Here is a 27,159-nt window from a genome sequence, read left to right as displayed (position 1 = left end):
AATTATCTAGTGCTTTAAGAACTATGTCCTGGGATAGATACTTTATAAATAGATTTTTTAAACTAAGACATTTCTTTTTATAGTTACTATAATGATTAAATATTTTAAGAAATGTAACCAGTTTTTATTTAATGTAAACTAGAATATTCTTTTGCTTTGTGTGTGAAGACATGTTGCAACATTTCCCTAGTTCAAGGTGAAAGCAGCTGTTACTGGAATATTCACCTCTTTGGCTACTTAAATGAAGAAAACAAACTTAAAAAAAAATTATTACAAATTGTGTAAATTCTATCTAAGTTTAAATTATCAGACAGTTTTTTGTAATGCAGCCTTTCACTGCTTTTTAAATTCTATTTTTTGTTTAGTGTAAATAAGTTAATTGTTAAATTAACTCATTTAATGTAACAAGACCATTTTTGTTTAAATATTAAGACTCATGTAATTTTGAACTCTCACTTATCTGATTAAAGTAAGCTGTACTTATGTAAAATTATTTTTATATTAAATTTAAAACTACATAGCCACAAATATAATGTGTTCTAGGTATTACATAGCCAACTTTCAAGTTTACCCTTAAAACATTTATTAATAATAATTATTATTTTGATTTGAAATGGGTTATATATTAAAATCTAACATAACAATTATAAAATAACTTTGAAGAAATATCAAAAAATAAAACATGTTTTGGTTAAGCCTCTATACACTGTTTAATTTTGAAAGTATCAGACCTACCTATGTATGTTGCATTTAAATGATGTTGACTTAAATTTTTTAAATTATCAAATCAAATATAATATTGATATTAAATTTTATAATTTAAGTACTTTCAGTACACTAGCTGAAACATTTCAAAATTGAGTACTTTAAAAAAAATTGACTACTTTGGTATTTTACAGTAGTCCTTTTACAGCAAGATTATTTTTTAATTTCCTCAAGTTAATTTTAAAGATTCTGGGAAACTACAATGAAGAAATTAAGGCCTTGTAGAAAATTATCTTAAATTTTTAAACATTATACATACGTGTCATATTGGGCATTAACTTCTTTTCGAATTAAATGGAAAAGTGTTCTCTAAAGCAAGCATTTTATGAGTAATTTATATAGTCTGTTTATAGAAGAATTTTAAGTTTGTTTTTATAGGGTCTGACTTTCTAGTGTTTCCAAAATGAAAAGATATTTTTTTAAAAGACATAAAATAAAAAGTTGATTTTGTTTATGGTGGTCTATTTCTAGGAATTCTAAACCCAAATCTCATTCAGCATATCAGTAGCATATATGAGCACATCAGCTGCCTGTAGCCTGGTCCAAATCTGAGCAAAACAGGTAACTTTAATTATCTGTTGGGCTCTTTTTAAATGTCACAGATTTCAGTCTCTGGATGTCTCACATTAAAAAGTACAAAAAAGAGTGGTATGTTTACCTTTGTCTTGTTCCTTTTGTTGCTTTTCCACCTGCGCAGTTGGAGTCCTGCCTGTGAGAGAAAAACTGAGTACCATCTGTAATGTTTTATTCAAATTTTATTTGTCTCTGTCTTATAGTTCACAGGATAATTTCTGTACGGTTTTCATTTAGTTAACTTAATTGAAAGCCACATAATGAAGTCAAATAAGTTAAAGTTATCGTTTTGTTGTTAATATCAAATGAGAAGAACAAATTTCTTACCTCACCCCTGGAGAATCCAGTTCTGCCTGTTAGCTGCGTTTTCTTTAGATTAAAGTAAGATTGTTTTCAGTGGAGCTAGTTGGTAACAGGAAGTCCTTGTTAAACTGCCTAGATGTACTTGGCACAGGCTCTGTAGTTCCAGTCCTATATTACATATAAAGTACATTACTCACAAAAGAGGGGGTTCGTAATTAAGCAAAGATTACTTTGTTTTCCTTAGGTATGAAAACTTGCTAAGTGTATGGAATTTGGAATAAATAGGAATGGAAAGAACCTTGGGTAAAGGCTTTTTGTTCAGTTTATTTAAAATGATTTAATTCCATCTTATTTTAGGGAATTCCAAGAACTTAACTCAGAAAATTACCAAATTTCAGAACTACAACAGCCAGAAAAGAGTTCATGTCTTTAAACCTGCCACCTTACCTTTCTTTTTAGTATGCCTGCTATTTTTAAGTTTCTTTCATAGTTTTCCATATCAAAAACTAAAATTGTACAGCACTATATGTTATGCTATTTATTATATCAATATAACAATTCAAAATTAATTTTTACCAGAGTGAAATATTTGTAGGAAAAATCAGAAATAAAATTTCTCTCACACAACTAAATTTTCTTACATTCCCTTTTTCTCTGCCTGAGTTGTTATGATTTGAGGGTGAGAGGAGGGACATTGCTATAATATCTATCAAAATAACATCTGTATTTATTCTTTGGTTTAGTAGTCCTACTTCCTGGAGTCTGTTCCCAAAATAAGAAATAACATCTTCACACACTTTATTCCTCACAGCCCTCTTTGTAAAATCAAGACATTGGGAACAACCCATGATGAAACATCTATATAATGAACATTTTGTTCATTAATAAAGAGTATAGTAATAAATAAGATTTCTTTATACTACTTCAGAGTAATTTTAGGATTTACTGTTTTTAAAAAAAGCATGGTGATGCACAAAAGTGCATCTAACTTTCGAGGAAGAACAGGAGGGTAGAGATACACGCACATAAACACCCCGTAGCCAGCCAATAGCAGTGCATATCCATAGTGCCCAAATTGTGGTCTTTAAAATACCATTTCCCCCATGTACATGTTTATATTATTAAAAAAAAACAAAATCAGTGGGAGGATGAATTAAAAACTAATGAAACCGCTTATACTGTTGGTGGATGTGAATTGGTACAGCCACTATGGAGAACAGTATGGAGGTTCCTCAAAAAACTAAAAATAGAGTTACCATATGGTCCAGCAATCCCACTTCTGGGCGTATATCCAGAAAAGACCAAAAACTCTAATTCAAAAAGATATATGCACCCCCAATGTTCATAGCAGTACTATTTACAATAGCCATGACATGGAAACAACCTAAATGTCCATCGACAGATAAATGGATAAAAAGATGTGGTATGTATATATATAAATGAATAATGGAATGCTATTAGGCCATAAAAAAATGAAATAATGCCATTTGCAGCAACATGGATGGACCATGGACCTACAGATCATCATACTAAGTGAAGTAAGTCAGAGAAAGACAAATATATGATATCACTTATATGTGGAATATAAAAAAAAATACAAATGAACTTATTTACAAAGCAGAAATAGACTCACAGACATAGAAAACAAACTTATGGTTGCCAAGGGGAAGGAGGGGAGGGATAAATTGGGAATTGGGGATTAATAGATACATACTACTATATATAAAATAGATAAAAAAACAAGGACCTACTGTATAGCACAGGGGAGTGTATTCAATATCTTGTAATAAACTATAATGGAAAAGAATCTGAAAAAGTATATATATGTACACATATATGTATAACTGAATCACTGCTGTACACCTGAAGCATTGTAAATCACTTACAATTAAAAATAGTATAATAATCAATAAAGAAAAAAAACTAATGAAAATGGTTACCTATAGGAGACTAGGAAGAATAGTGGAAAAGAGAGAGAGGGAAAATATTTTTTTCTGATTTCATTTTGTTTTTATAGTTTGAATTTGGAACCATATAAGTGTTTTAAAAATTAAATCTTAACATAAAGAATAAAACTATCTTTAAAAAACAAAAGCAGCCTGAAACAAATGAACCTAGTTATGTATCTAGATGGTGGCATAACCACACAGAGAAGGATTACTTCAAATAATTTTAGAATCAGTATTTTGACTGCATCTCTTGTGGGATATATCTTATAGACAAGGATAACCACAAAGGGATCTTAATGTGCATTAAGTAGTGTTATTTTTAGTAATAATGTTGGTATTATTATGTTGAAACTCATAGGAGAGAGCAAATAGTTAATGATGGCGTTATTAGGAGCTGTAGTTTTCAGCATAAGGAAAAAGGTACAAATTAAGAAGCTAAGTAAAAACTTGGTAATATTTGATTTAAAATGGAAAAATCAGTATGACCTCATGACTTAATTTTTTCTTTCTTAAAAACTATATTTTTCCTAGCTTTGTCCACTGAAATGGTCTAGGAGCAATGGCAAGTCAATAACGATAAATGTCCAGAAGTGCCCAGATTGTGGTCTTTAAAATACCAGTTCATACTAAAAGGAACCAGGGCTCTTTAGGGAATTGGATGAGTTCAGGTCTGGACCATTGTTTCTTACAAAAAAGCAAAGAAGCTATCAAAGACTCTTGGAGTTGTACCAAAAGAAAACAGGAGCCAGCACAAAAGGGACTCCCACTAACCAAAAATGGGTAACTTTGAGCCTCAAAAAGAACAGTAACTATAATAAGTTGAAACATCTAATATATTTTAAAAATCCATGAGTCCATAATGATATCTCCCACAAACCAAAGAAAGCAACTTGATCACCTTTGGAGGTTAATAGGACATCAGTTCATTATTATGAAAATTAGGAAATGAAGGCAAAGGATCAAATATTTATCTTGACTTTTCTCTGAATTGTACTTGAGTCACCAAGTAGTTAATGAAAACTTACTTTTTAGCAAAAATCCAGCTAGTTAGTGCAAATGGAATACAGGAATACAGAACTAAAAAAGTCATGATTTTATAGCCACTTATATGATAATGGTATTAAACACAGGTCATTAATGGTTGCTAAAACCATTAGATGAAAGTTTAACGGAAAACCTTATTTTGGACAAATCAGGCTGACTGCAGCCTGAATCCATGGATCCATTTAACCATCATTGAAAGTGGTGCACTCAGATATTAAATGCCTCCTAAGTACTAGCAGCATCTATGAAATATGCTTGCCAAAATATTTCAACTTGAAAGCCATCCAGCCTGTATATTTAACTACTAGATGCAGGAAATACAGGGTGTGTATGTTAAATGACTTCATAAGGAAGATATCAGCCAAATCCTAAACATGGGAGATTCTATAGAAAAGTGACTTGTTTTGTTTTACAGATAGATGTCATGGGAGGAAAAGAAGTGTTGGTCATAGTGTTGCAGGAATGGGAGGTGTTGGCGTCGGGGGTGATACTGATTCAAAAACAGTTAAAAGAATAAATTGTAGTAATATGTATCTGGTTTGGATCTGGATTTGGACATAGCACTTGTAAAAAGATATTGAGGAATATTAATTTTTTTAAGAACTTAGGTGTGATAGTGATATTGTAATATTTTTTAATTTTTAAATTATGGGGTGACGTGATATGACTGATGGGGGGAAGTGGAAGATACGTAGATGAGCAAGAATGGTACAAAACTGATAATTTTTAAAGATAGGTGATAGGGTTCATTAATTTTACTATGTACTTATTAAATAATATATATTTGCCTGAAACATATATCAAACCCTGACCAAGACAGTGTTTTATTCAACTTTTTGACCTCTGCCATCTGATAGGCAAATAGTGGTATTTTGTGGTAATTCCTTTTTTTTTTTTTTTTTTTTTTGCGGTATGTGGGCCTCTCACTGTTGTGGCCTCTCCCGTTGCGGAGCACAGGCTCCGGACGCGCAGGCCCAGCGGCCGTGGCTCATGGGCCCCGCCGCTCCGCAGCATGTGGGGTCCTCCCGGACCGGGGCACGAACCCGCGTCCCCTACATCGGCAGGCGGACTCTCAACCACTGCGCCACCAGGGAAGCCCCCTATTTTTTTTAAACTTATTTTGTTTTTTTCATTTGTTGTTCCTCAGTTTGTTCCTAATTGAGTGTAAGGTTTTCTATGCACAGTGCTATGCTAAGTAAATCAGATAAAAGTGGCCTCACTTCTCCAGTAAATTGCACATTTATGTGGACACACTCACACGGTGGAAATACAGGTGAGCTCAAATAATACAAGCTCTGAATGAATATTTGGGTATTTAAAGCATGATACAGATTGTATTTAAGAAGAAAAGGACATGGGATAAGAGCCTTTACATCATGATGCAGTGTATTTTAAGGGAAGGATATAATTAATGTGAAAGTTGGAATTGATGGCTGAGTGCTGTGGAAACTAGTCCACTTCTTTTTCTATTCGTACTTTTTTTGTTGGCCTGTTGACCTATTGCTTGTTTTCTTGACACTTCTCTTTACCTGATTTCCTTTTTATAGGCCAATTCTTACAGACTTACTTTAGCGGCAATAAAAAGGAAAAATGAAATAAATTGTACACTACTCTCTAAAACCAGTATGTTCTGTAATGAGTAGGGTTAAAACTTTGGAATAAGAACATGGTCAAAACAATCTTTTAAGTGGCTGTCTGATTATATATTTGCTATAAAACTACTTATGTCTCTCTAGGTTGGCAAATAAACAAGATAAGGAAGGGGCTTTAGGAGAAGCTGATGTGATTGAATGCCTGTCTCTGGAAAAACTGGTCAATGAGCACAAGTGCTTATGTCAAATAGTAAGTTTTGGGGGTTCTGCCCTATGAATTATGTTCGGTATAACTTAGTTTTTCTAAAGGTGATAAGCAATTAGGGGGTAGGTAGCTAACAAAATAATTTATTAGTGTTTTTTTTTTTTTTTTTTTTTTGATATGCGGGCCTCTCACTGTTGCGGTCTCTCTCATTGCGGAGCACAGGCTCCGGACGCGCAGGCTCAGCGGCCATGGTTCATGGGCCCAGCCGCTCTGCGGCATGTGGGATCTTCCCGGACCGGGGCACGAACCCGTGTCCCCTGCATCAGCAGGCGGACTCTCAACCACTGCGCCACCAGGGAAGCCCTTTATTAGTGTTTTAAAAAAAATTTTTTAACCTGTTCTCACTGTTTTTTTAACAGTTCTCACTGTTCATTTGATATTATTTATTACAGTGATATTTGTTTTCTATTTAGTTGTTACTGACTTCTATAAGCTATCTTTCATGATTTCAAAGACTTTAGGTTTGCTCTTTGTTTAAGACATTGCTGACAGGACCTGTAAGCTATACAAACATGTCATGCTGTAAATTTTATAAAATGGTAAAAGTATAAATACAAAATTTATACTTAGGGGAAGTTTATAATGAATTTTAAAAAATTATATCAGGAGAGTTATCATACAGTCTTGAGAAGATGGACTGAGGATTTAATCATTTATTCTGGTTTCAGAAAATGATTGTTAGGCTGTCAATCGTAAAAGATGGTTACTGGGAACTCCCCGGCGGTCCAGTGGTTAAGATTCCGCACTTTCATTGCCAAGGGTGCAGGTTCGATCTCTGGTTGGGGAACTATGATTCCACAAGCTGTGCGGTGCAGCAAAAAAAAAAAAAAGGGCTTCCCGGGTGGCGCAGTGGTTGAGAGTCAGCCTGCCGATGCAGGGGACACGGGTTCGTGCCCCGGTCCGGGAAGATTCCACATGCCGCGGAGCGGCTGGGCCTGTAAGCCATGGCCGTTGAGCCTGTGCGTCCAGAGGCTGCGCTCCGCAACGGGAGAGACCACAACAGTGAGAGGCCCGCGTACCGCAATAAATAAATAAATATATATATAAAAAAAGATGCGTACTGCCGTAAATTCCCTGGTATAACAAATTAAAACTTTCTGCGATTTTTAATAAGTAAGAGTATTTTTCTTCTGTAAGTTCAGTTTTGTCAGTGAGTTCGTTTAAAATTTAACTGTCAACTTTTTGTGTCATAATCGCTCTCAAAACTTACAGATATGATCCATAAAATATTTCCACTCCTACGTACATACTAATGTAGTGATCATTTCAAAGGTGTGTTTTGTAAGTTGAAGCAGGTGCTTCATATCATTAATTTAATGGGTTAATTAATTTTGATTCGCCAGTAATTATATCTTAATGGTTTGTCAATAAATTTTTGTAGAGATCTTTTAGTTTTAATCTTTAAGTCAAACAAATTGCTGTTTTTAAGGAACCTTGTTCAGCAGTCTTGGGATATGGAAAGAAAATTGACAAGTCCATTAAAAAAGGCCTTTATTGGCTGCTACATATCATTGCAAGAGACTTTGATGCCTTAAATGAGCGCATCCAAAAAGACACAGCAGAACAACGTGCTCTTGAGGAACAAGAGAACCGAGAGCGGGCTGAGAGAGTACGAAAATTACGAGAAGAAAGGTAAGTAGATTAATTTTGTAGCACAGTGCATATGAAAAATCAAAAACACCACACTTTTATTAATAATTTTTTTAGTTTTGTCTATTTAGGTTCCTCTTTTTGTATGAAGGAAGATACTAGGTAAATTTTTTATTTCTGTAGACCTGCACAAGTTTGGTTGATAGGGTTCTAAGTTTGGTTGATAGCACAATTGGCATCTAGTGGGAAGAGGCCAGGGATGCTGCTAAACATTCTGTGATGCACAGGACAGTTTCCCATAGCAAAGAATATGTCAGTAGACTGAGAAATCCTTCATTAGTCTCAGCAAAGATAGAAGGTAAGCAGTGAGTGGATCAGCCAGCTGAAGCAAAATCTGATCTTCAACACTTGTTTTGTCTGAAAGTGGACTAAATTGCACTATCTCAGGTTTTAAAACATGCTTTTAAAATTATTTTAAAAATATGTTGCCTAAAGGGAAATTTTAAAAATAAGTTTAGCAAACTCTAAATTAAAAAAAAATGTTTATGTAAATTCTACCACAGAATCAGTTATAATAATGTTAATGCTGGAAGAAAGTACTCAGATTTGATTAGAGGTTGAATTTAGTTCTTAATCCCAAGATTTCTCTTTCTTTGTCCACTGACATGGCAGGAGAGGGAAGAAACAAAAAGATTTCTAAGTGAGCTCCTGTGAGATCCAAAGTGGTCTTCCATCTACCTAAGTAATATTGGCCTTCCATTTGCTTTAACAGTTGCAGCCTGGTAGGCAAGAACACACTAACTGCCCTTGGTGAGGTGCTCCTTTATGCTGTCAAGGAAATCCTCTGATTACTGGTATCTTTCATTTAATTCAGAGATAGGACTTAAAGGAAAATATTTGGAGAGATAACTCTTCTGTCCTCAAGGGCTCAATAACATGAGTAGTTCAGTCATCTCAGTCTCTCTTGATAACAATATGAGGTTTTAGTTCCTATGAGAATCTTTATTTTCTATTCTAGTGTATATTTTCATGATATAAAGCTCAGTACAACCAGTCATTCATACAAATATGCCTTCCGTGTATTTATAAAAATAAAATATATGGCCATACTTTTCTAAAGGCTTCTTTGCTTTTTCTCTACTTAGAAGAACAAAAAGAAAAAAAAATTGAGCTGGGTAAAAGAAATCTAATTAGTATTTTTTTTCAAGTTTTTACTTTTTCCATAAAGATATTCCAAGTCATGTTATGGCAGGCTTTTCTGGTACCCCATTCCCCTTTCCTCCTTTCTCCTAGGCATGCCACTTGTGGTCTGAGTCGTCTTCTGTTGAACAGAGACTGCATAATTAAATTTAGACAGGAATAATTAAAAAAAAACTTTTTATTGTTAAATACAATCTAATAGGTTTGGATTTTTTGTTGGTTTGGATATTTTTGAAAAAACAGTAAAACAAGCTATTATTGGTATCTGAAAATAGTATATTAATACCAGATACCTGAAATTGCTTACTAATAAATGAGTAACATTAATGACTGTTGGGACTTCCCTAGTGGTGCAGTGGTTGAGAGTCCGCCTGCCAATGCAGGGGACACGGGTTCGAGCCCTGGCCCGGGAAGATCCCACATGCCACAGAGCAACTAAGCCCATGCACCACAACTACTGAGCCTGCGCTCTAGAGCCCGCAAGCCACAACTGCTGAGCCTGTGTGCCACAACTACTGAAGCCCGCATGCCTAGAGCACGTGCTCAGCAAAAAAGGGGCCACTGCAATGAGAAGCCCACACACTGCAATGAAGAGTGGCCCGTGCTCACCACAACCAGAAAAAGCCCGCGCACAGCAACAAAGACCCAACGCAGCCAAAAATAAAAACAAATTAAAAAAAAATAATGATTGTCCTGTAAGTATGTTTATATACAGAGTGCTTTCACATATATTACTTTACCTGAAATAACCCTACGAACTATGTATTTTATCCACATTTATGGGAAGGCAGAGGCTCAGGTATCCAGATAGATATCCAAGGTCACAGAAGTAGTAAATTGCAGATCTCTAAATTTTGGCTTCCTAGGTTCAGAATGAAAGTATATATCTTTCCATCATAGAACTTAATTAATAAGTGCTGTAGTAATGAACATTGACATTGTTTTACTATATACTATAGTTATACAGTCTAGTTGCAGATCTACAATGGTTATGTTCCTATCTTCAGCTGCTTCTTTTAGTAACTTATTACCTTCATCTATGGGGCAACATTAGCTTTAAATCACAGAGTAATGAAATTCTCAGTAGTAACTAATATAGAAAAACTTATTTAATCTAAGTGATATAGGGCAGCTTATTTCTATAGCCTCTTCTACTTATGCAAAGCAACAGTTGTTATCTAGTTCATTTATGATATATAACTAGACACAGCTCTTAAGATGAAGGTTAACAACAGGACTTATTTATCTGGTTAACATCAGTGAAGAGGACAGCATTTGTTTGGGAGGGTAATTAATAAATTGATAAATATAAACCCTTGTTACATAGAAAAATAATTAATATGCATCACTGATGTTAAGAACTCAATCATAGGGAATGTCATTTTTGTCAGCATTTCTTTTTTTTTTTATTTCTCTCTCTCTCTCTCTCTCTCTCTCTCTTTCTTTTTGGCTGCGTTGGGTCTTCATTGCTGCGTGCAGGCTTTCTCGAGTTGCAGCCAGCGGGGTCTACTCTTCGTTGTGGTGCATGGGCTTCTCATTGCGATGGCTTCTCTTTGTTGTGGAGCGCAGGCTCTAGGCACGCAGGCTTCAGTAGTTGTGGCACACGGGCTCAGTAGTTGTGGCTTGCTGGCTGTAGAGCACAGGCTCAGTTGTTGTGGCACACGGGCATAGTTGCTCTGCGGCATGTGGGATCTTCCTGGACCAGGGATCGAACCCATGTCCCCTAGCTTGGCAGGCAGATTATTAACCACTGCACCACCAGGGAAGTCCTGTCAGCATTTCTTTCTTTTAAAATTAAAATGATTAATCTTTACATGGGGATAGTGGCCTGTTACCTGCATAAAGATATCTGAAAATCTCTCAGTAATTCAAAGCCATGTCCAGATGTTTAAATTACTGAATTCAATAGCCTTAAACCTATTGGAAATGTTCTTAAACATGGTTCAGCATTTTCTCATAAGGAATTCCGATTTTTTTCCCTCAAACAATAGAGAACAAAGAGAGCGAGAGCAGGCTGAACTCGATGGAACCAGTGGTCTGGCTGAGTTGGACCCAGAACCAATTATTGTTAATCCTTTCCAGCCGATAACATCTGTAATCATTGAGGTATGGATGGTGGCAAATGTAATTTTTATGTCTTAAGTTATAAAGTTGGAAGTTCAGAAAGGAGGCAGGGAGCTAGAAGTATTTCACCAGAGGTTGATTATTTGTAAAAGAAATTAAATGGGGGAGATGGGTTAAAGGTTTGCTGCTTTTTCTTCCTCTTCAAATTTACCTTCTGATCTAGTATAAAAAGGGAAGATGACTTCAGAATTAACTGAGAATGAAAATAAAGATTGAATGTAGCAATTATCACAGTTACTGTTCTGATAAATTTTTTTTGTCACTTATTTCATATGATAATAGTATGTTGACTCATATTTACATTATCTTTATCCCTGTATTGCTATTACTATCCCTTTACAGTAATATTTAGATGCTTATGGTGCATTATAGTACATAAATGATTTTCTAGTTATTTTCCTAGGATACTTAATGTTTGAGACTATAATAAATTCTCTTATATCTGAATATTATTTATTTTAATTTTAAATGTCAGAAGTTTTACCAAAATTAATGTGTAGATTTTAATCATGAAGAAGTTATGGGGTTTTGTGCGTGTGTGTGTGTGTGTGTGTCCGTGTCCCCGTGTCTGTCTCTCTGTGTCTTTGTTTTCATTTGCTACTGGTGTTTGGAGTTTGCATTGGCCCTGCTTTAATCACCTTCAGCAGCTATTCCTCCTCAGTGACAGAGCTTCCTAAATCTCCTCTCCGTTCCCTCAGAGCTTAATGTGGCAGGTGGCTTGCTGGACCCGCCTGTATGTTCTCTATTCCTCTTCCCTGTCACTGCCTCCTTCCACACAGGTACTCATCCGGAAAAGTGGATGATTATTTCTTCCTTGGGGCTGCTGCTGAGGAGGGAGGCAGCTCCACAGGTAAGAAGATGAGTGTAGAGTTTTTGGTGTTGCTTTGTGTTTGCCAAATAGTTGGTAATATGAGATATTTGGTCTGAAGTTAGTTAGATACTAGAAGGTTAGCTGTATTTAATCTTTTTATTAACCCCATTGCATTTACCTTAAGCGTGTGCTTTTCTAAGTATAGTAAAGCAGTCTTAATAACTTGAGCTATTGTTTTGTGTCCATACTATTAAATATTGTGTTTGTCAAGTTTTATATTCTTTTAAAAATATTGGTAGAGGAAAAGAAAATCAAGTTTGGTTTTTTACTTTGAAACATTGATTTACTCTATATTTGTAATAAAGCTCACCTTATAGATAATGACCAATTATTTTATAGTACCATGGTTGTAAATTACTTAGAAGGCCTTAGCACTTCTACCAACATTGTATTTTTCACGATATAAAGATATGAACAATACTGGTATACAGCACAGAATATCTTATATTGAAGTCCCTGAATTAATTAGTGGCATGGGGAAAGTACAGTTATTATGCTTTTAAAATACAGTAATTTTAAGAAGATCATCAGTAAAGGAATGAAATAAATGGAAATAAATTATCCATAGTCTCTCTTCTTCACCAGGCAAATTTTCTTTTCTTCCCCAAAAAACTTCTCCTTTAAAATATTACCTTACATTCATTCCTTTGATTTTATCACAGACAATAAAAATGGTGAGATATTGGTTCCAGAATAGATAAACAGATCAATGAAACAATAGTAACAAACCAAATTATATATAAGCATTTAGTGTAAGATAAATGTGGCATTTCAAATCTGGGAGAAAAGGATATTGGGACAACTGAACAGTCATTCGGAAAAAAGTAAAATTATTGAACACTGTATACCAAATTAAATTTCAAAAGACTTAAATGTATAAAAAAAGAAGACTTAAAAATACTCACATAATACAGTTAGACATTGGTATATACTTGGAGGAGGTTGAAACTTTCAAAGCAGGACAATGAGGCCACAAATCATAAAGTGAAAAATAGGTAGATCGTATTATATTCAGTATTTAAAGAGATGTTCTACAGAGTTAAAGACAAAAAAAACCCCAAGCTAATCCTAATGAAAAATATTTGAGACCCAGGAAACAACAACAAAAAACCCTTAAAAAATTACTGTGTAAATAATGAGACTCTAGTAGAAAAACGAGCATTGGGTTATCATGGGTAGTTCTTTAAAGAAAAAAGGCAATAAGCATATTTAATAACTTATCTTCAGTTGTATTGATAATAAAAATATTCAATGATAAATCAACACTGAGGTAAAAAATATTTATTAGTTTGGCAGAGATGTAAAAGATTGATAATGATTAAAAAAGCATTAAAAAAGATGTCACGGGGAGGACTTCCCTGGCAGTCCAGTGGTTAAAACTCTGTGGTTCCACTGTAGGGGGTGTGGGTTCGATCCCTGGTTGGGGAATTAAAATCCCACGTGCCGAGTGGCGAGGCCAAAAAAAAAAAAAAAGATATGGGAAAATACACTCTCTCAACCCTTTGCCTGTGGTGTAATTTTACTTTAGTTTTTCTGAAGGAAAGTTTGTAGTATGGCACATTTAAAAATGTGCTTACTCATTGATCCAACAGCTTGACTGTTAGGAATTTATTCTAAAGAAGTAATTCAATGATTATATTTCTTATAATAGTGAAAGGTTGAAAATCACTTCTTTGTCCATTGATTGGGTATTGGTAAAATAAGATGATAGAACCATTCAAAACGATTGTATAATTGATGAAAGTAGTAATGGCTTACACATATAGCATTATATAATATTTTCATAGCTACCACTTTATTATGTATGTGTCATGCAATATTCTAAGCACTTTATAGGTTCATTGACAAAGAAAGAAATGTATATTCTTAAATTAAAATTTCAATTCTTTTTTGTTTAAAAATATACATAAATATGTATATAGAGACAATCAATCACATTTATGTATGTTTGTGGATGGTGTATGTCTGTACATGTGTGGGGTAGGCAAAGAAAAGCACCTCTTTGTGACTATACGTCAAACAGTGGTCATCTCTAGATTGTGAAATTACTGGTAATATTTGTTTTCTTTCTTTATACTATCTCTGTTTTCTGAATGTTTGACATTTAGCATGCTTTAATGATAGACTCAACAAATAATTTTTTAATAGAAATATCACATTGCCTGGAAGTTACAGAATGCTCTTGGATTATTTGATTTCTCCCTGAATACTATCTTAGATATGACTATTATATTAAAAATGATATATTTCATTTTTGTCAGAATGAAAAAAAACTTGAAAGAGAGAAAAAGAGGCAAAATATGGAGGAAGACAGTGATGGCTGTCCCCTGAAACATAAAATGGACCATGAGCAAATAGAGACACAGAGCCAGATCAGTGACAGTAGCCAAAAAAACAATGGGTTTGGAATAGTAGAAAATTATAAGGAGGCATTAACACAGCAGTTGGAAAATGAAGATGAGACAGACCAGCAGTCATCAGAATCAGGTGATAAATCTAGTTATTAAAAATATATATACTTATTTATTTTTATATTTATTTTATTTATTTTTAAGTTTTATATATTACATATAACATAAATAATATATATAAAACTTAAAAATACCTCTTTCATTTGTCATGATTATTTTCATAAAAAATGTATCACAAGATTTTTCATCTCCAAATGCGTTATTTATCATGGTTTTCTCTTGAATTTTAGGTAATCATTAGTCAGTTTGCTAATTTATGTTTTTATTCATGATGCCTTAAAATCTAGTCCTTTGTAACTTAAAAGAATTTCAGCTGAAAATTCATTTTCAAAAATTTGGAATATTGCACAGCCCCAGGAATCTTTGGAACATATTTAAAACCTTTAAAGCTTTTGGAGGTTTGTTTTGTTTTTCTTAATCCTCATAATGTTATGATCAGCATCATTTCCTTTATTTGCTTGTTATTTCTATAGGATGCAGACATAATCAATTGAACATTTTGAAAGTTTTATCAAATAGCCATATTACTCTTATTTTAATATTATACAACATCTTCAATTCATAATTATTTTACTTTTTCTAAGTGGTTATGTAATTTAACAGGAAGTTCACATCTTTTGGTATCATAGAGAGAGCCTCTGCCTTTGGACTCAAGACATCCTCCGGTAGCATCCAGACATTCTCACCTACTAGATATATGTTACGTTATATAGTGTTCTTCAGTCTTCGTTTCCTCTCTAAAATGGGGTTGTCATCTTTTTTTTCACCAGGCTTTTAGGTTTACTTATAATAAAAGTAACCCTATGGTGTTCCTAGCACAGGGCCTGACACATGGGAAATACCCAATAATCATTGCTTCCTTGCCATTCCTAGTTAGCAGTATGGTTCCATGGTATATAAGAATTTTTGTACAGTATCAAAGAGTTTATGAAAATAAGATCTCAGTCCCTGAGCTGCAGATTAGCTCAATGGATATTTTGCTATATAGAAATAATTAGATTTGAAAGTTATAGTTTTGTAATTTGGGAAGTTAGGGTAGCCACATTTGTACCCATATTGCTCTATCAACAGTGTAAAACAAAAAGTAGACTTAAAGTGGCCTCTCAATATATTGGAAGAACTCTTTCAAACACTAATATGTTGTTAAAGAACAAAACGATTTGGTAGATGATTTGAAAATATTATTTAACACAGCACTATGCTATTTACCATAGCAGTCCTCGGGTATATTATTCTCATTATACAGAATAGGAAACCAGGGCCTTGGAGAGGTTGAGTAATTTAAGATCATATGTCTCATCTGTGGCTGTACTGAGACACACTTCCCTCAACTTCAGGTCCTCTGCTTCGTATCCTATGCTTGTCCATGACCCTGTTCTACTGCCCATCCGAAAGTACCATATGGTTCTGGAGGTTCTCTTTCCTTTCTCCCTGCTGTAAAGCTTACAGCTTTAATTGTAAAAAGATGTCTCTGTTTCTATCTAGAGTAAAATGTCTCAAGTGATACTAATTTACTTAGAAAAATAATGTTTCTAAATATATTTGTATTTCTCATTGCTTTATAGGTTTCATAGATGTTGGCTGCTTGTTGTGTAACAGATAATTTCCATTTTAGAAAATGTATTATATATATAAATTTAGCAATTTGGGATTGTCAGTGAAAGTATTTCAGTGACTGTGATGTTTGGTTATTTAACTACTATGCCATCTTGGTTCACGTTATTAAAGTTTACATGTTAACAACACAGATGCATTTAAACTGTTCATATGTGCTTAAGTGAGAATCTGTAAATAGTTATTTTTAGAAAGATTACAAATTCAATTCTGTAACGTCTAACAATGTGAGTTTTGGTTACATATATTTATATTGGGCATATCTTATTTGGGGGTTATTTTCATGGATAATGTGTTTAGATTTGATTGGGGTGTTTTTTCACATTTCAAAGGATTATTTTTGGACTATACCTAGAATCATTCTGTATATCCTATTGAGACAAACCAATTCCTCTCCTTTTTCTCCAGGTCATTCTGAGTTTCATGGAAATCCCTGCAGCTAGATAATTCCATTTACTTAGTATGATATTTGGGGAAAAAAATATTACTTTTGGAAATACCGACTTTTTTTGTATTACAAATCACCTTTCATAGAACTTAAAATATGGCTTTTTGCCATTTGTGTCATATTCATCAATCATTCATCCAATAAACCATCACTTAAAAATTTATTCTTAGTAAAGGCAAGTTCACAGTTCATTATTGGTAACAATTTTTAAGTTGAATTGAAGATATATTCCTATGGTAATAATAATATCAGTATTCTAATTCTGTTCTTTAGTTTTTATTATAGAAGTAACTTCTTCACAGAGGCATAAAGTTTCATGTTTATATTCTTACAGATAACAGTAAAAAGAAAACTAAGAAGCTAAGAATGAAAAGGAGCCACCGTGTAGAACCTGTTAATACAGATGACTCTGTTCCTAAGAGTCCAACACCACCCCCACCTCCTCCTCCTGGTGAGTTAATTGATGTTGATACTGAATTTAGAAATACTGCTTTAAACATTGAAGAAAAAGAAAGAAATTATGCAGTTTTCATTCAGTATATTTATTATCTTGTGAATTGTGAAAAAGGTAGAATTTTTTGCTCCATCTACTTTGTTCAGAATTTATCAACGTAAATATCTGTTGCTTTTTTTTATTCAGAAAAAATGTTTTATGAAAGTAAAAAAATAAGTAAAAATTAATAAGAAAACTTTACCTAAGCACTTCTTATAATGGATTCAAGTCCTATTTGAAATATCAGTACCCAGATTGCTAAAAGTAATTTAAGTTTAAGGAATGGATGGCTAACATGAGCTTTTAAAAAATTAGATCTTTCATCCTGAAAGTTAACATTTGAAACCAAGATGTGTGAGTGTTTCCATTATATTTCCAGCATTCATGCCGACCTTCTAAGCTGTTATGAGGATTAAGTGGAATACTGCATATAAAGCACTGGGACATACTAACTGCACAATAATCGTAATTTTTTAGCACTGGGCATAGTACCTCACATACTCAATAAATATCAAACGTATATATTTATAGTTCCCTTTTAGCCCTGCTAGAAGGCTTTAGATGGTAACATTTTCCTTTGAGAATTATTTTAAGACTCATTTCTAATATTCCATTTAATAAGTGTACATTTCTTTTAGTCTTTGTTGGGGGTTAGAATAGTAGCCTAAGGTTATTTATGATGGTAGTGAGGATGCTTGTATTTTTAATGAAAGGTAAATAAAAATTTTAAGCAGATATTACCAACCTATAATTACATTTTTAAATAGAAGCCATTTAAAATGGGTTTATGGTTATTGAGTACTGCATCATTCAGTATATATGAATTGATATTGAAGTTATATACATTCCTGTCAAGAAAGGGATCCTCTCAACAGACCTAAAGAGATATTGTTTAACAGTGTTTTTAAATGTTTTTCTTTTCCTTTAGTTGGCTGGGGAACCCCCAAAGTCACTAGACTTCCAAAACTTGAGCCTCTTGGTGAAACACGTCATAATGGTAATGCAAAAGGATCAGTTTTCAAAGCTCTACGTATCACATTCACTTTTCTTTACCTCATTACTTCAACAAACTTTTACTTTTGGAAGCCTTTCAAATCCACAACCATCCTTTTTCATTATACTCCACTTTTTTTCATTTATTTATTTTTTTATTCTTAAGTGCCCTTTGCCTTTATATAATTTGATTTGACCTTTACCTTAGAATACAGAGGTAAAGACCGTCAGAGCTTGTGTTTATCCATTATATATTAATGTAAATAGTTGTGAAAGGGAAAGAGTTTTAAATATCTTAAATATGAGACAGTACATTTATAGTGTTAAAAACTTCATTGTCCTATATATGCTCAATATACTCAATGATAATGTCGCATAATTGTTCTTTCTCTGCTTCTAATGATACTCAGCTGCTGTATATTACAATGAAGTAAAGAGTAACACAGTTTGTAAGATCAGAGACCAAATCAGTAAGCCAAATAAAGTTCAGCTAAATAGAAAGTTACTAAAGGCTTCATTGACTAAAGAAAACACTTTTTTTTGGATGAAATTAACACAAGGTTTAGTACAGCCAGTATAGGGCATAAGAACTTCACCTGGAAAACTAGAGAAAGGACAGTTGGGAGTAGAGAACTGCCTTATACAATAGGCAGAAGTTCTGATTTCAGACCATCAGCCCAGATTCTTTTAATAAAATATTTCTAAAATGCAGAAGGATAATTTTATATATATATAGTAACTCAATAAACTTCTTTATCAAGAACATTTCATTTCCTTTCTGATAGCTCTGTTTACCTGATCTAGAACTTGGTTTCCTAAGAAGACCCATTTACTAGGGAAAAAAAAAAATCAGAAGTTTAATCTTTAGAAAAGCCTTATATATAATTTGAAATTATATTGAACTGTGTAAAATATTTTATTCAAAAAGTATATAAATTTAAATGTGCTGGTTGCTTTCTTTTTCTGAATACTGTGTCAATAATGAAATATTTCTTCATAATCATTAGTGAAAATTAAAAGGTTTTTTTCAATTCTAAAGACAGAAAGTTTGTCCTTAGACCATATCAAAATCACAGTGAAATCACATGTCTTTTTGGTTGCTGACTTTACATCATGATGTTTTTATTGACTATAATAGGTTAATTCCTGTTTTATTACACTCTGAAATTGTGTATGCTAGACTGCATTATCAGTTTAAATATTCACTGTGTTGTTAGAAACAATTAGATAATGCTAATATATGTGTGTATAAATACATGTGTGCATGTGTTTATACACAGATATATTAGCATTACCTAATTGTTTCTAACAATACAGTGAATATATATAAATACACATATATAGAGAAAAATATTAATTTCTCATATAACAGGTACTATTTTTTCTTACTGAATTGGGCATCCAACAAACAACTGTTTTGTATCTGACACCACCTGAAACATTGGTGATGCCAAGATGAATAAGACGTAAATTCTACTTTTCTGGGGATCCTAGTCTAACAGAAAAGATAATACTCCAGCTTACTATAGTATATGTGACAATTCACAATATATGGTAAAAGGTTCTATGGTGTATAATTGGAGTACTGTGCACATACTGCCTAGACAGTGAAAGTGGTATTAGGACTGGCTCTTTGAAGAATGAGAAGAGTCAGTAAGTAGAAGGAACAGACTATTCAGAGGTGGAGAGGTGGGAAAAGACATCGCTTATTTGGAAAATAGTATGAAGTTACTTGTGACTAGAGCTTAGGTTCATGTGGGTAGAATGGATAAGAAAGAGGAAGTTTAAAGTTATAGAGAGTGCTGATCTTTGAATTATGGCTTATAGCCAGATTGTTTAGGGCCTCACATGTATGTTAAGATGTCTGGACTCACTATAATTTTACAGGAGACACTATACATTTTTAGCAGAGAAATAGTATTATAAGGTTTATTGTTTAGGATAATAATTTTTGTCACACTGTAAAGTATAGACTAGATTGTGGTCACACCTGAAGTAAGGATCCCAGTTAGAAGCTGTTGCAGTAGTCAGAGTGAGAAGTGAGGATAGGAATTGAAATTGAGAATAAAAATGTATGCAAGGAATATATGAACAGTTATAAGTACTATATAATGAATGGATGTATGGGATAAAAGGAGAGAGGAACAGGAAATTATTTGGCTCAAGGAGCTAGAAGGTTGGTGCTATTTCTAAGACTGAAAATACATGAGGAGGAAGGAAACCTGCAATGGAGGTGTCTGTAGGCTTATCTATTTGGAAATTTCTATAAGCCAGTACAAATAAGATTCTGGAGCTCTGGAGAAAAGGGACACAGGTGGGTGGGAGGGTATGTAGGTAGTTTGTTTTCTCAGTTGTCATCGCACAATAGGAACGCTTTGTTCTGTAATAGATGTTCTGTAATTGGTTACTGAATGAATGCAGTTGAAAGAATGATAGTTACCTGTTTCTGAGGGAAAGTATGTAGAATAAGGAGAAAAGAACTAATGGTAGCATCTAGGGGGAACATTATAGTTAGAAGCAAGTAAAAAAGAGGTTGAAAATGGGCTAAAAAGGTTGTTTTTTGTTTTTGCTTTGTTTTTCTTTGCTTTCCTGTATTTATTTTTAAATTAGAACCCTGGGAAAGAATTATAATCAGTTAGTTAAGTTTAAGACCACCATTGTTCTAATATATCAGTTAATTTTAAGTATGTATCAATAAACTTAACTTTTCAGAGCAAAGAATTAGATATCCTAACTTCACAAGTTTTTAAATATCTGTATTATTTTTTCTCATAAATTTTAAGGCAAAGTATACCTTATCTAGGTAAAAAAAGATGTACAATCAACTCTGCTTTCATTAACGGAGAAGAAAGTAGGTATAATAAATTTAAAATATTAATTAAAAAGCTTAAATTAGTTTTTAGTGTTTATCACGAGATTTTCATCTGAGATGCTGATAGTTGCCAATTTTATAATCTCATTCTCTTCTCTTCCCTAACTTTGTACACATTTATTTGAATGTGGTTGTTGGCAAGTAGACAACAGATACATGACAAACAAGGGTAAATAATTAAAAGTTAACTACATTTGGGTTTGGCATTTAAAATTTACTGAGATGAAAAACAATTTGTTGTAGTCAAATTAGGAATTAAGGCAGATTCTTATTTGTTCTTTGATTAGAGACATTTACCTTGATGGCAATTTAATTTTATTACTTTTCTAATTTCCTTTATTTTCTGTAAACTTCACTCTGTGTAACAGGTAAGACAGATGCATTCTTCACTTTGTAAATACTCTCAATCTGTACTTTATCAACATGTTACGTGTTATACATTATGAGAAATAAATCCAAGATTCTGTTAGCCAAAAATACCAAGTGCAAAACTAAAGAATATTTTCAAATCTTAAAATATGAATCAAGATTAAATTTTGTATGTTAAAAAGTTTGAAGCCCTTTATAAAAATGGGTGTCAATTAATTTGGTCATATCAGTTGGGCACTATAATCAACTTATATCCCCTACATTTAAGGCAATAAGAAACCTATTTTGTGTAGAATGGTTTAATTCTGGCAGTTAAATACAGAATCACATTTAATCAAAAGAAACTTTTTCTTTGTGATGATTAAATTAAATACAGAATTAAATTAAATACAGAATTATTCTGAAATAATACAGAATCAACTGCAAAAAAAAATAATTTCTTGGGAGGGAAAAAGATACTTCTTGACATGTGTATGTGATTTATCTTTTTAGAAGGGTACTTTTAAATTCCAGAAGTAAAACATAATAGAAACGGTATTCATTCTGGTTTAATCTTGAGTTCTGTTATGTGTTATAATTCTCATTAATTTTGAAATCAAGAAATTAGAAAAGGCATACTTTAAATTTGTCAAATAATTGTCTCTGTTATAATTTTAATTATAGCAATAGTAATAACTGTATATACTATGTGACTGGCATATTGCTAAGCACTTTAGGTACATTATCTCATTTTAATTCTTCTAATAGCCTTGTAAGATGGGCAATTTTTTGTGTAAGGAACTTATACCCCAAGGTCACATAGCTATAAGTGGCAAAATCAGGATTTGAACTTAGGTCTGTCCAGCTTTGAAATCCATACTTTGAATTCATTATATTATACTATTACATTAAGATTTGTTAGAGCATCATTGCAGCTTAGTAGTTGCTTTAAATTTATAGTTGCTTGAACAATCATTTTCTCCTAATATTTTTAAAGAGGCAAGAGTATACAGTTTATTATTAAAAATTTTTTTTTTGTTAAGTAATGATATAGCTGTGGCAAATCAAGTATTGTCTATGGTACACTGTGGTAGAGGCTGCAAACTGATGACACAAGGCAAATCTGACTGTTTAACCAAACTGATGACACAAGAGCAAATCTGACTGTTTAACCAAACTGATGTTCAAAATGTTTGAAATAGGGGGTACCTGATGGTGGTATGTCTCATTACTGGTGGTGTTAACCTTGATCATTTGGATAAGGTGGTATTTGCCACATTGTAAAATGTTACTGTTTTCCCTCTTTGTAATTAGTAAATATTTTAGAAGTGATTCTTTGAGATTATGCAAATATTCTGTTCTCCACAAACTTTAGCCTACTAGTTTTAGCCTCCATCATTGGACTGTGTCTGCAATAATTATTACTGTGGTATTTGCCTAATGGTAATTTTCTGTTTCTCTTTCTTACATTGAAATTTATTCAGATTCATTATTTAATTTATTTTTTCCTTCCAGTTTTATTGAAATATAATTGATTTAAAGCACTATATAAGTTTAAAGTATACAGCATAATGACTTGACTTACATACATCATAAAATGATTATCACAGTAAACTTAGTGAACATCCATCATCTCATACAGATAAAAACAAAAGAAAAAGAAACTTTTTCCTTGTGATGAGAACTGTTAGGATTTATTCTCTTAACAACTTTCATATATAACATACAACAGTGTTAATTAATTAATCATGCTTTACATTACATTCCTAGTACTTACTTATTTTATAACTGGAAGTTTGTACCTTTTGACCACCTTCGTCACCATACAAAGATACTACATTATTATTGACTATATTCCCCACTCTGTACATTTCATCCCTGTGACTCATTTATTTTGTAACTGGAAATTTGTACCTCTTAATTTCCCTCACCTACTTCACTCATTCCTGCCCCCACACCCTACTGCCCTTGCTACCCACCTCCCCTGTCCAGCAGCTATCTGTTTGTTCTCTGTATCTATGACTGTTTCTGTTTTATGTTTGTTCATTTGTTTTTTTTTAGATTCCACATGCCAGTGATATCATACAGTATTTGTCTGACTTGTTTCATTTAGCATAATACTCTTAGGTCTATCCATGTTGTCAAAATGGTAAGGTATCCTTTTTTTTTTTCTGGCTGAGTGGTATTCCAGTGAGTGTGTGTGTGTGTGTGTGTGTGTGTGTGTGCGCGTGTGTTTGTATGTGTATCACATCTTCTTTATCCATTCGTCTACTGATGGGCACTTAAGGTTGTTTCATATCTTGGCTATTGTGAATAATGCTGTAATGAATAAGGGGGGTGCACATATCTTTTTGAATTAGTGTTTTTGTTTTTTTTGGAAAAATACCCAGAAGTGGAATTGCTGGACTGTATGGTAGTTCTATTTCTAATTTTTTGAGGAACTTCCATACTGTTTTTCATAGTGGCTGCTGTGCTGTTTACTTTCCCACCAACAGTGCATGAGGGTTCCCTTTTCTCCACATCTTCACCAACATTTGTTATTTGTGTTGTTTTTGATGATAGCCATTCTGACAAGTGTGAGGTGATATCTCATTGTGGTTTTAATTTGCATTTCCCTGATGATAGTGATGTTGAGCAACTATTCACATGCCTGTTGGCCATCTGTCTGTTTTCTTTGGAATAATGTCTATTTAGGTCCTCTAGCCCATTTTTTAATTGGATTGTTTGTTTTTTTGATGTTGAGTTGTATGAATTCTTTGTATATTCAGATGTTAACCCCTTATTGGATATATCATTTGCAAATATCTTCTCCCATTCAGTAGGCTTTCGTTTTGTTCATAATTTCCTTGCTATGCAAAAGCTTTTTAGTTTGATATAGTCCCATTTGTTTATTTTTGCTTTTGTTTCCCTTGACTGAGGAGACATATCCAAAAAATATCGTTAAGACTGATGTCATAGAGTGCACTGCCTATGTTTTCTTCTAGGATTTTTATGGTTTCACATTTTACATTTAAGTCTTTAGTCATTTAAAATTTATTTTTGTATATGGTGTGAGAAGGTAATCCAGTTTGATTATTTTGCGTGTAACTCTCCAGTTTTCCCAGTACCATATATTGAAGAGGCTGTCTTTTCTCCATTGTATATTCTTGCCTCCTTTCTCATGGCCTTTTTTTTAGTGGCAGCCCTAGAGTTTGCAATATACATTCACAACAAATCCAAGTCCACTTTCAAATAATACTATACAACTTAATGGGTAGTGTGAATACCTGTAATAACCAAAGAATCCTAATTCTTTCCTCCTGTCCCTTGTTTCGTTGCTATCATCCATTTCATTTATATATAAGCATATATATAAGCATATATAAGCATACATAAGCATTTATATATAAGCATATATGTACATAAGATATGCATATAAGTATATATAATCAGATACATTGTTGCTATTAATATTTTGAACAGTTATCTGTTGGATCAATTAAGAATATGAAAAATAAGTTTTCATTTTACCTTTACATATTTCTTCTTTGACATTTTTTCTTTCTTTATGTAAATCTGAGTTTCTGATGTTTATTATTTTCCTTCTGTCTGAAGAACTTTTAACGTCTCTTGCAAGGCAGGTCTAATGGGAACAGATTCCTTCAGTTTTTGTTTTTCTGAGAAAGTTTTTATTTCTCTTTTACTTTTGAGGAATAATTTTGCAGGCTATAGAATTCTAGGTTGGTGGCAGTTCTTTTTTCTCTAAATACTTAAAAAATTTCACTCTACTTTCTTCTTGCTTGCATGGTTTCTGGGGAGAAGTTGAATGTAATTCTTACCTTTGTCCACCTACTGGAAAAGTGGTTTTTCCCCCCTGGCTTCTTTCAGGATTTTTTTTTTTCCTTGATTTTCTGAAATGTGAAAATGATACACCTAGATGTAGTTTTGGGGACATTTATCCTGCACAATGTTCTCTAAGTTTCTTGAATCTGGTGTTTGGTGTTTGACATTAGTTTGAGGAAATTCTCAGTCATTATTGCTTCAGCTGTTGCTTCTGCTCCTTTCTCTCTTCTCCTTCTGGTATTCCCATTACATGTATGTTAGACCTTTGGTGCTTGAACAGTTCTCGGATGTTCTCTTTTCTTCTTTTCAGTTCTTTTTGCTTTTTAGTTTTCAAGGATTCTATTGATCTATATCTCTTTTCGCAGCCATGTTCAGTTTACTAATAAACCCATCAAACGCATTCTTCACTTCTGTTACAGTGTTTTTTTCTCTTTTCCCAAAAGCATTTCTTTCTGGTTCTTAGGACTTCCATCTCTCTGCTTACATTTCCCATCTGTTCTTGCATGCTGTCTACTCCATCCATGAAAGCCCTTAGCTGATCAGTCATAGTTGTTTTAAATACCTGGCCTGATAATTCCAGTATCAGTGCCATATCTTGTTTTGATGCTTGCTCTGTCTCTTCAAATTGTGTTTTTGCCTTCTGGACTTTTTTCTTGATAGTCCAGCATGATGTACTTGGTAAAAGGAACTACTGTAAATAGGCCTTTAGTAATGCCATGGTGCTGTGTGGTGGCAGGGGAAGCATTCTATGTTCCTGTGATTAGGTCTCAAGTCTTTTAGTGAGCCTGTGCCTCTGGACTGTTAACTTCATAAGAGTTTCTCAATTTTTTTTTTCTCCCCCATTAAGTGGTACAGAATGGCTAGGGCCAGCTGGAATTGGTTATTGCTCTTCCCCAGGTGGGTTAGGTTTTGATAATACCCCAGCAGGTTAGACTCTGATAATACCCCAGCAGGTTAGACTAGTTTCCTCTGAGTGTGGGCCTTGTTAAGAACAAAATACTCCAAGGTATTTCATAATGGTTCCTTTTCCCCTGCTCTGCTGTGAGCAGGAGGGGATTTTTCTCCAGTATTTACTGTGGGAATTTGTTCAGTCTCCTGGAGCTGAATCTCACAATATCGGGGAGGGGGTCCCCCTTATGACTTAATTTCCCTGGAGTTTTTAACTCTCAGGCTGGTCCACACTGAGCATCCAGCATTTTGTCAATCACATTTCAGGTTTTCCTACCTGGGCACTGGTTCCCTCAGCACTTTCCATTCATGAATGTCTGGCCTGGTAAACTGAGACTTCCTGTGTTTGCCTGTCTCTCCAATATTGAGGGCAGTGGTTTGTTTTGTGACCTCCCCTCTCTTATGGATCCCAGAAGAACTGGTGATTTTTTCAGATGTTTACTTCTTGTTAGTATGGAGTGACTTCTAAGCTTCTTAAATGCTATTAGGACTTTGCTAAATTAATGTTTGTTAAGTAGAGCCCCTGGCCTCAGTTCAAAAAGACCAGAAGAGAAATTGAAATAGAGAAATTACTCACAGGTCCTGGAGGAAGTACATGACATGCTTCAAGGGTTCCACAGTGAGAAGTGGGAGGTCAAGGCAAGCTGTAGGCAGAGAGAACTGCAGTACCTGGGCCACATGCCTTTATTAGGGTCTGTGGATGGAGTGCTTTGGGGTTCCCAGGCTAAGGCCAGATTGGTCAGTTTAAACCCAAACAGCGGAGTTTTGGTAAGTTCCTCTGGGGTATTATCTAAGGGAAGGTGAGGGAGACAGTTGATCACGAAGGCCATTGGGGAAGTCATATCAGGAACTTAGCATTCACCTGTGATTCTGC

At 33.7% G+C, this 27,159-nt stretch overlaps 2 protein-coding genes across 5 annotated transcripts in view; one reads left to right on the top strand and one right to left on the bottom strand.

The window, feature by feature from the left end:
• The window catches only part of STX19 (syntaxin 19), a 55,904-nt gene that overhangs the window by 13,730 nt on the left and 15,015 nt on the right, over positions 1–27,159 (bottom strand). For both annotated transcript variants that reach the window (XM_079923174.1, XM_079923173.1), the window contains exon 2: positions 1,424–1,474. The gene's annotated coding sequence lies outside the window, so the exon portion shown is untranslated. The remainder of the gene's footprint in view (positions 1–1,423; positions 1,475–27,159) is intronic.
• ARL13B (ARF like GTPase 13B) overlaps positions 1–27,159 on the top strand; it is a 76,160-nt gene that overhangs the window by 45,870 nt on the left and 3,131 nt on the right. For 2 of the 3 annotated variants that reach the window (XM_079923171.1, XM_079923170.1), the window contains 6 exons: positions 6,371–6,476; positions 7,921–8,123; positions 11,273–11,387; positions 14,538–14,763; positions 17,144–17,260; positions 18,231–18,523. In XM_079923171.1, coding sequence (XP_079779297.1) covers positions 6,371–6,476; positions 7,921–8,123; positions 11,273–11,387; positions 14,538–14,763; positions 17,144–17,260; positions 18,231–18,460 — 997 coding nt within the window. In that variant the 3' untranslated portion in view covers positions 18,461–18,523. Of the gene's footprint in view, positions 1–6,370; positions 6,477–7,920; positions 8,124–11,272; positions 11,388–14,537; positions 14,764–17,143; positions 17,261–18,230; positions 18,524–27,159 lie in introns of those variants that run through there. The other variant, XM_079923169.1, reaches the window with a different exon arrangement.

The sequence above is a fragment of the Stenella coeruleoalba genome (genome assembly GCF_951394435.1).
Source record: "Stenella coeruleoalba genome assembly, chromosome: 5".
NCBI lineage: Eukaryota > Metazoa > Chordata > Mammalia > Artiodactyla > Delphinidae > Stenella > Stenella coeruleoalba.
Note: the sequence above shows the minus strand (reverse complement) of the source record. Positions and strands in the feature narration are given on the sequence as shown.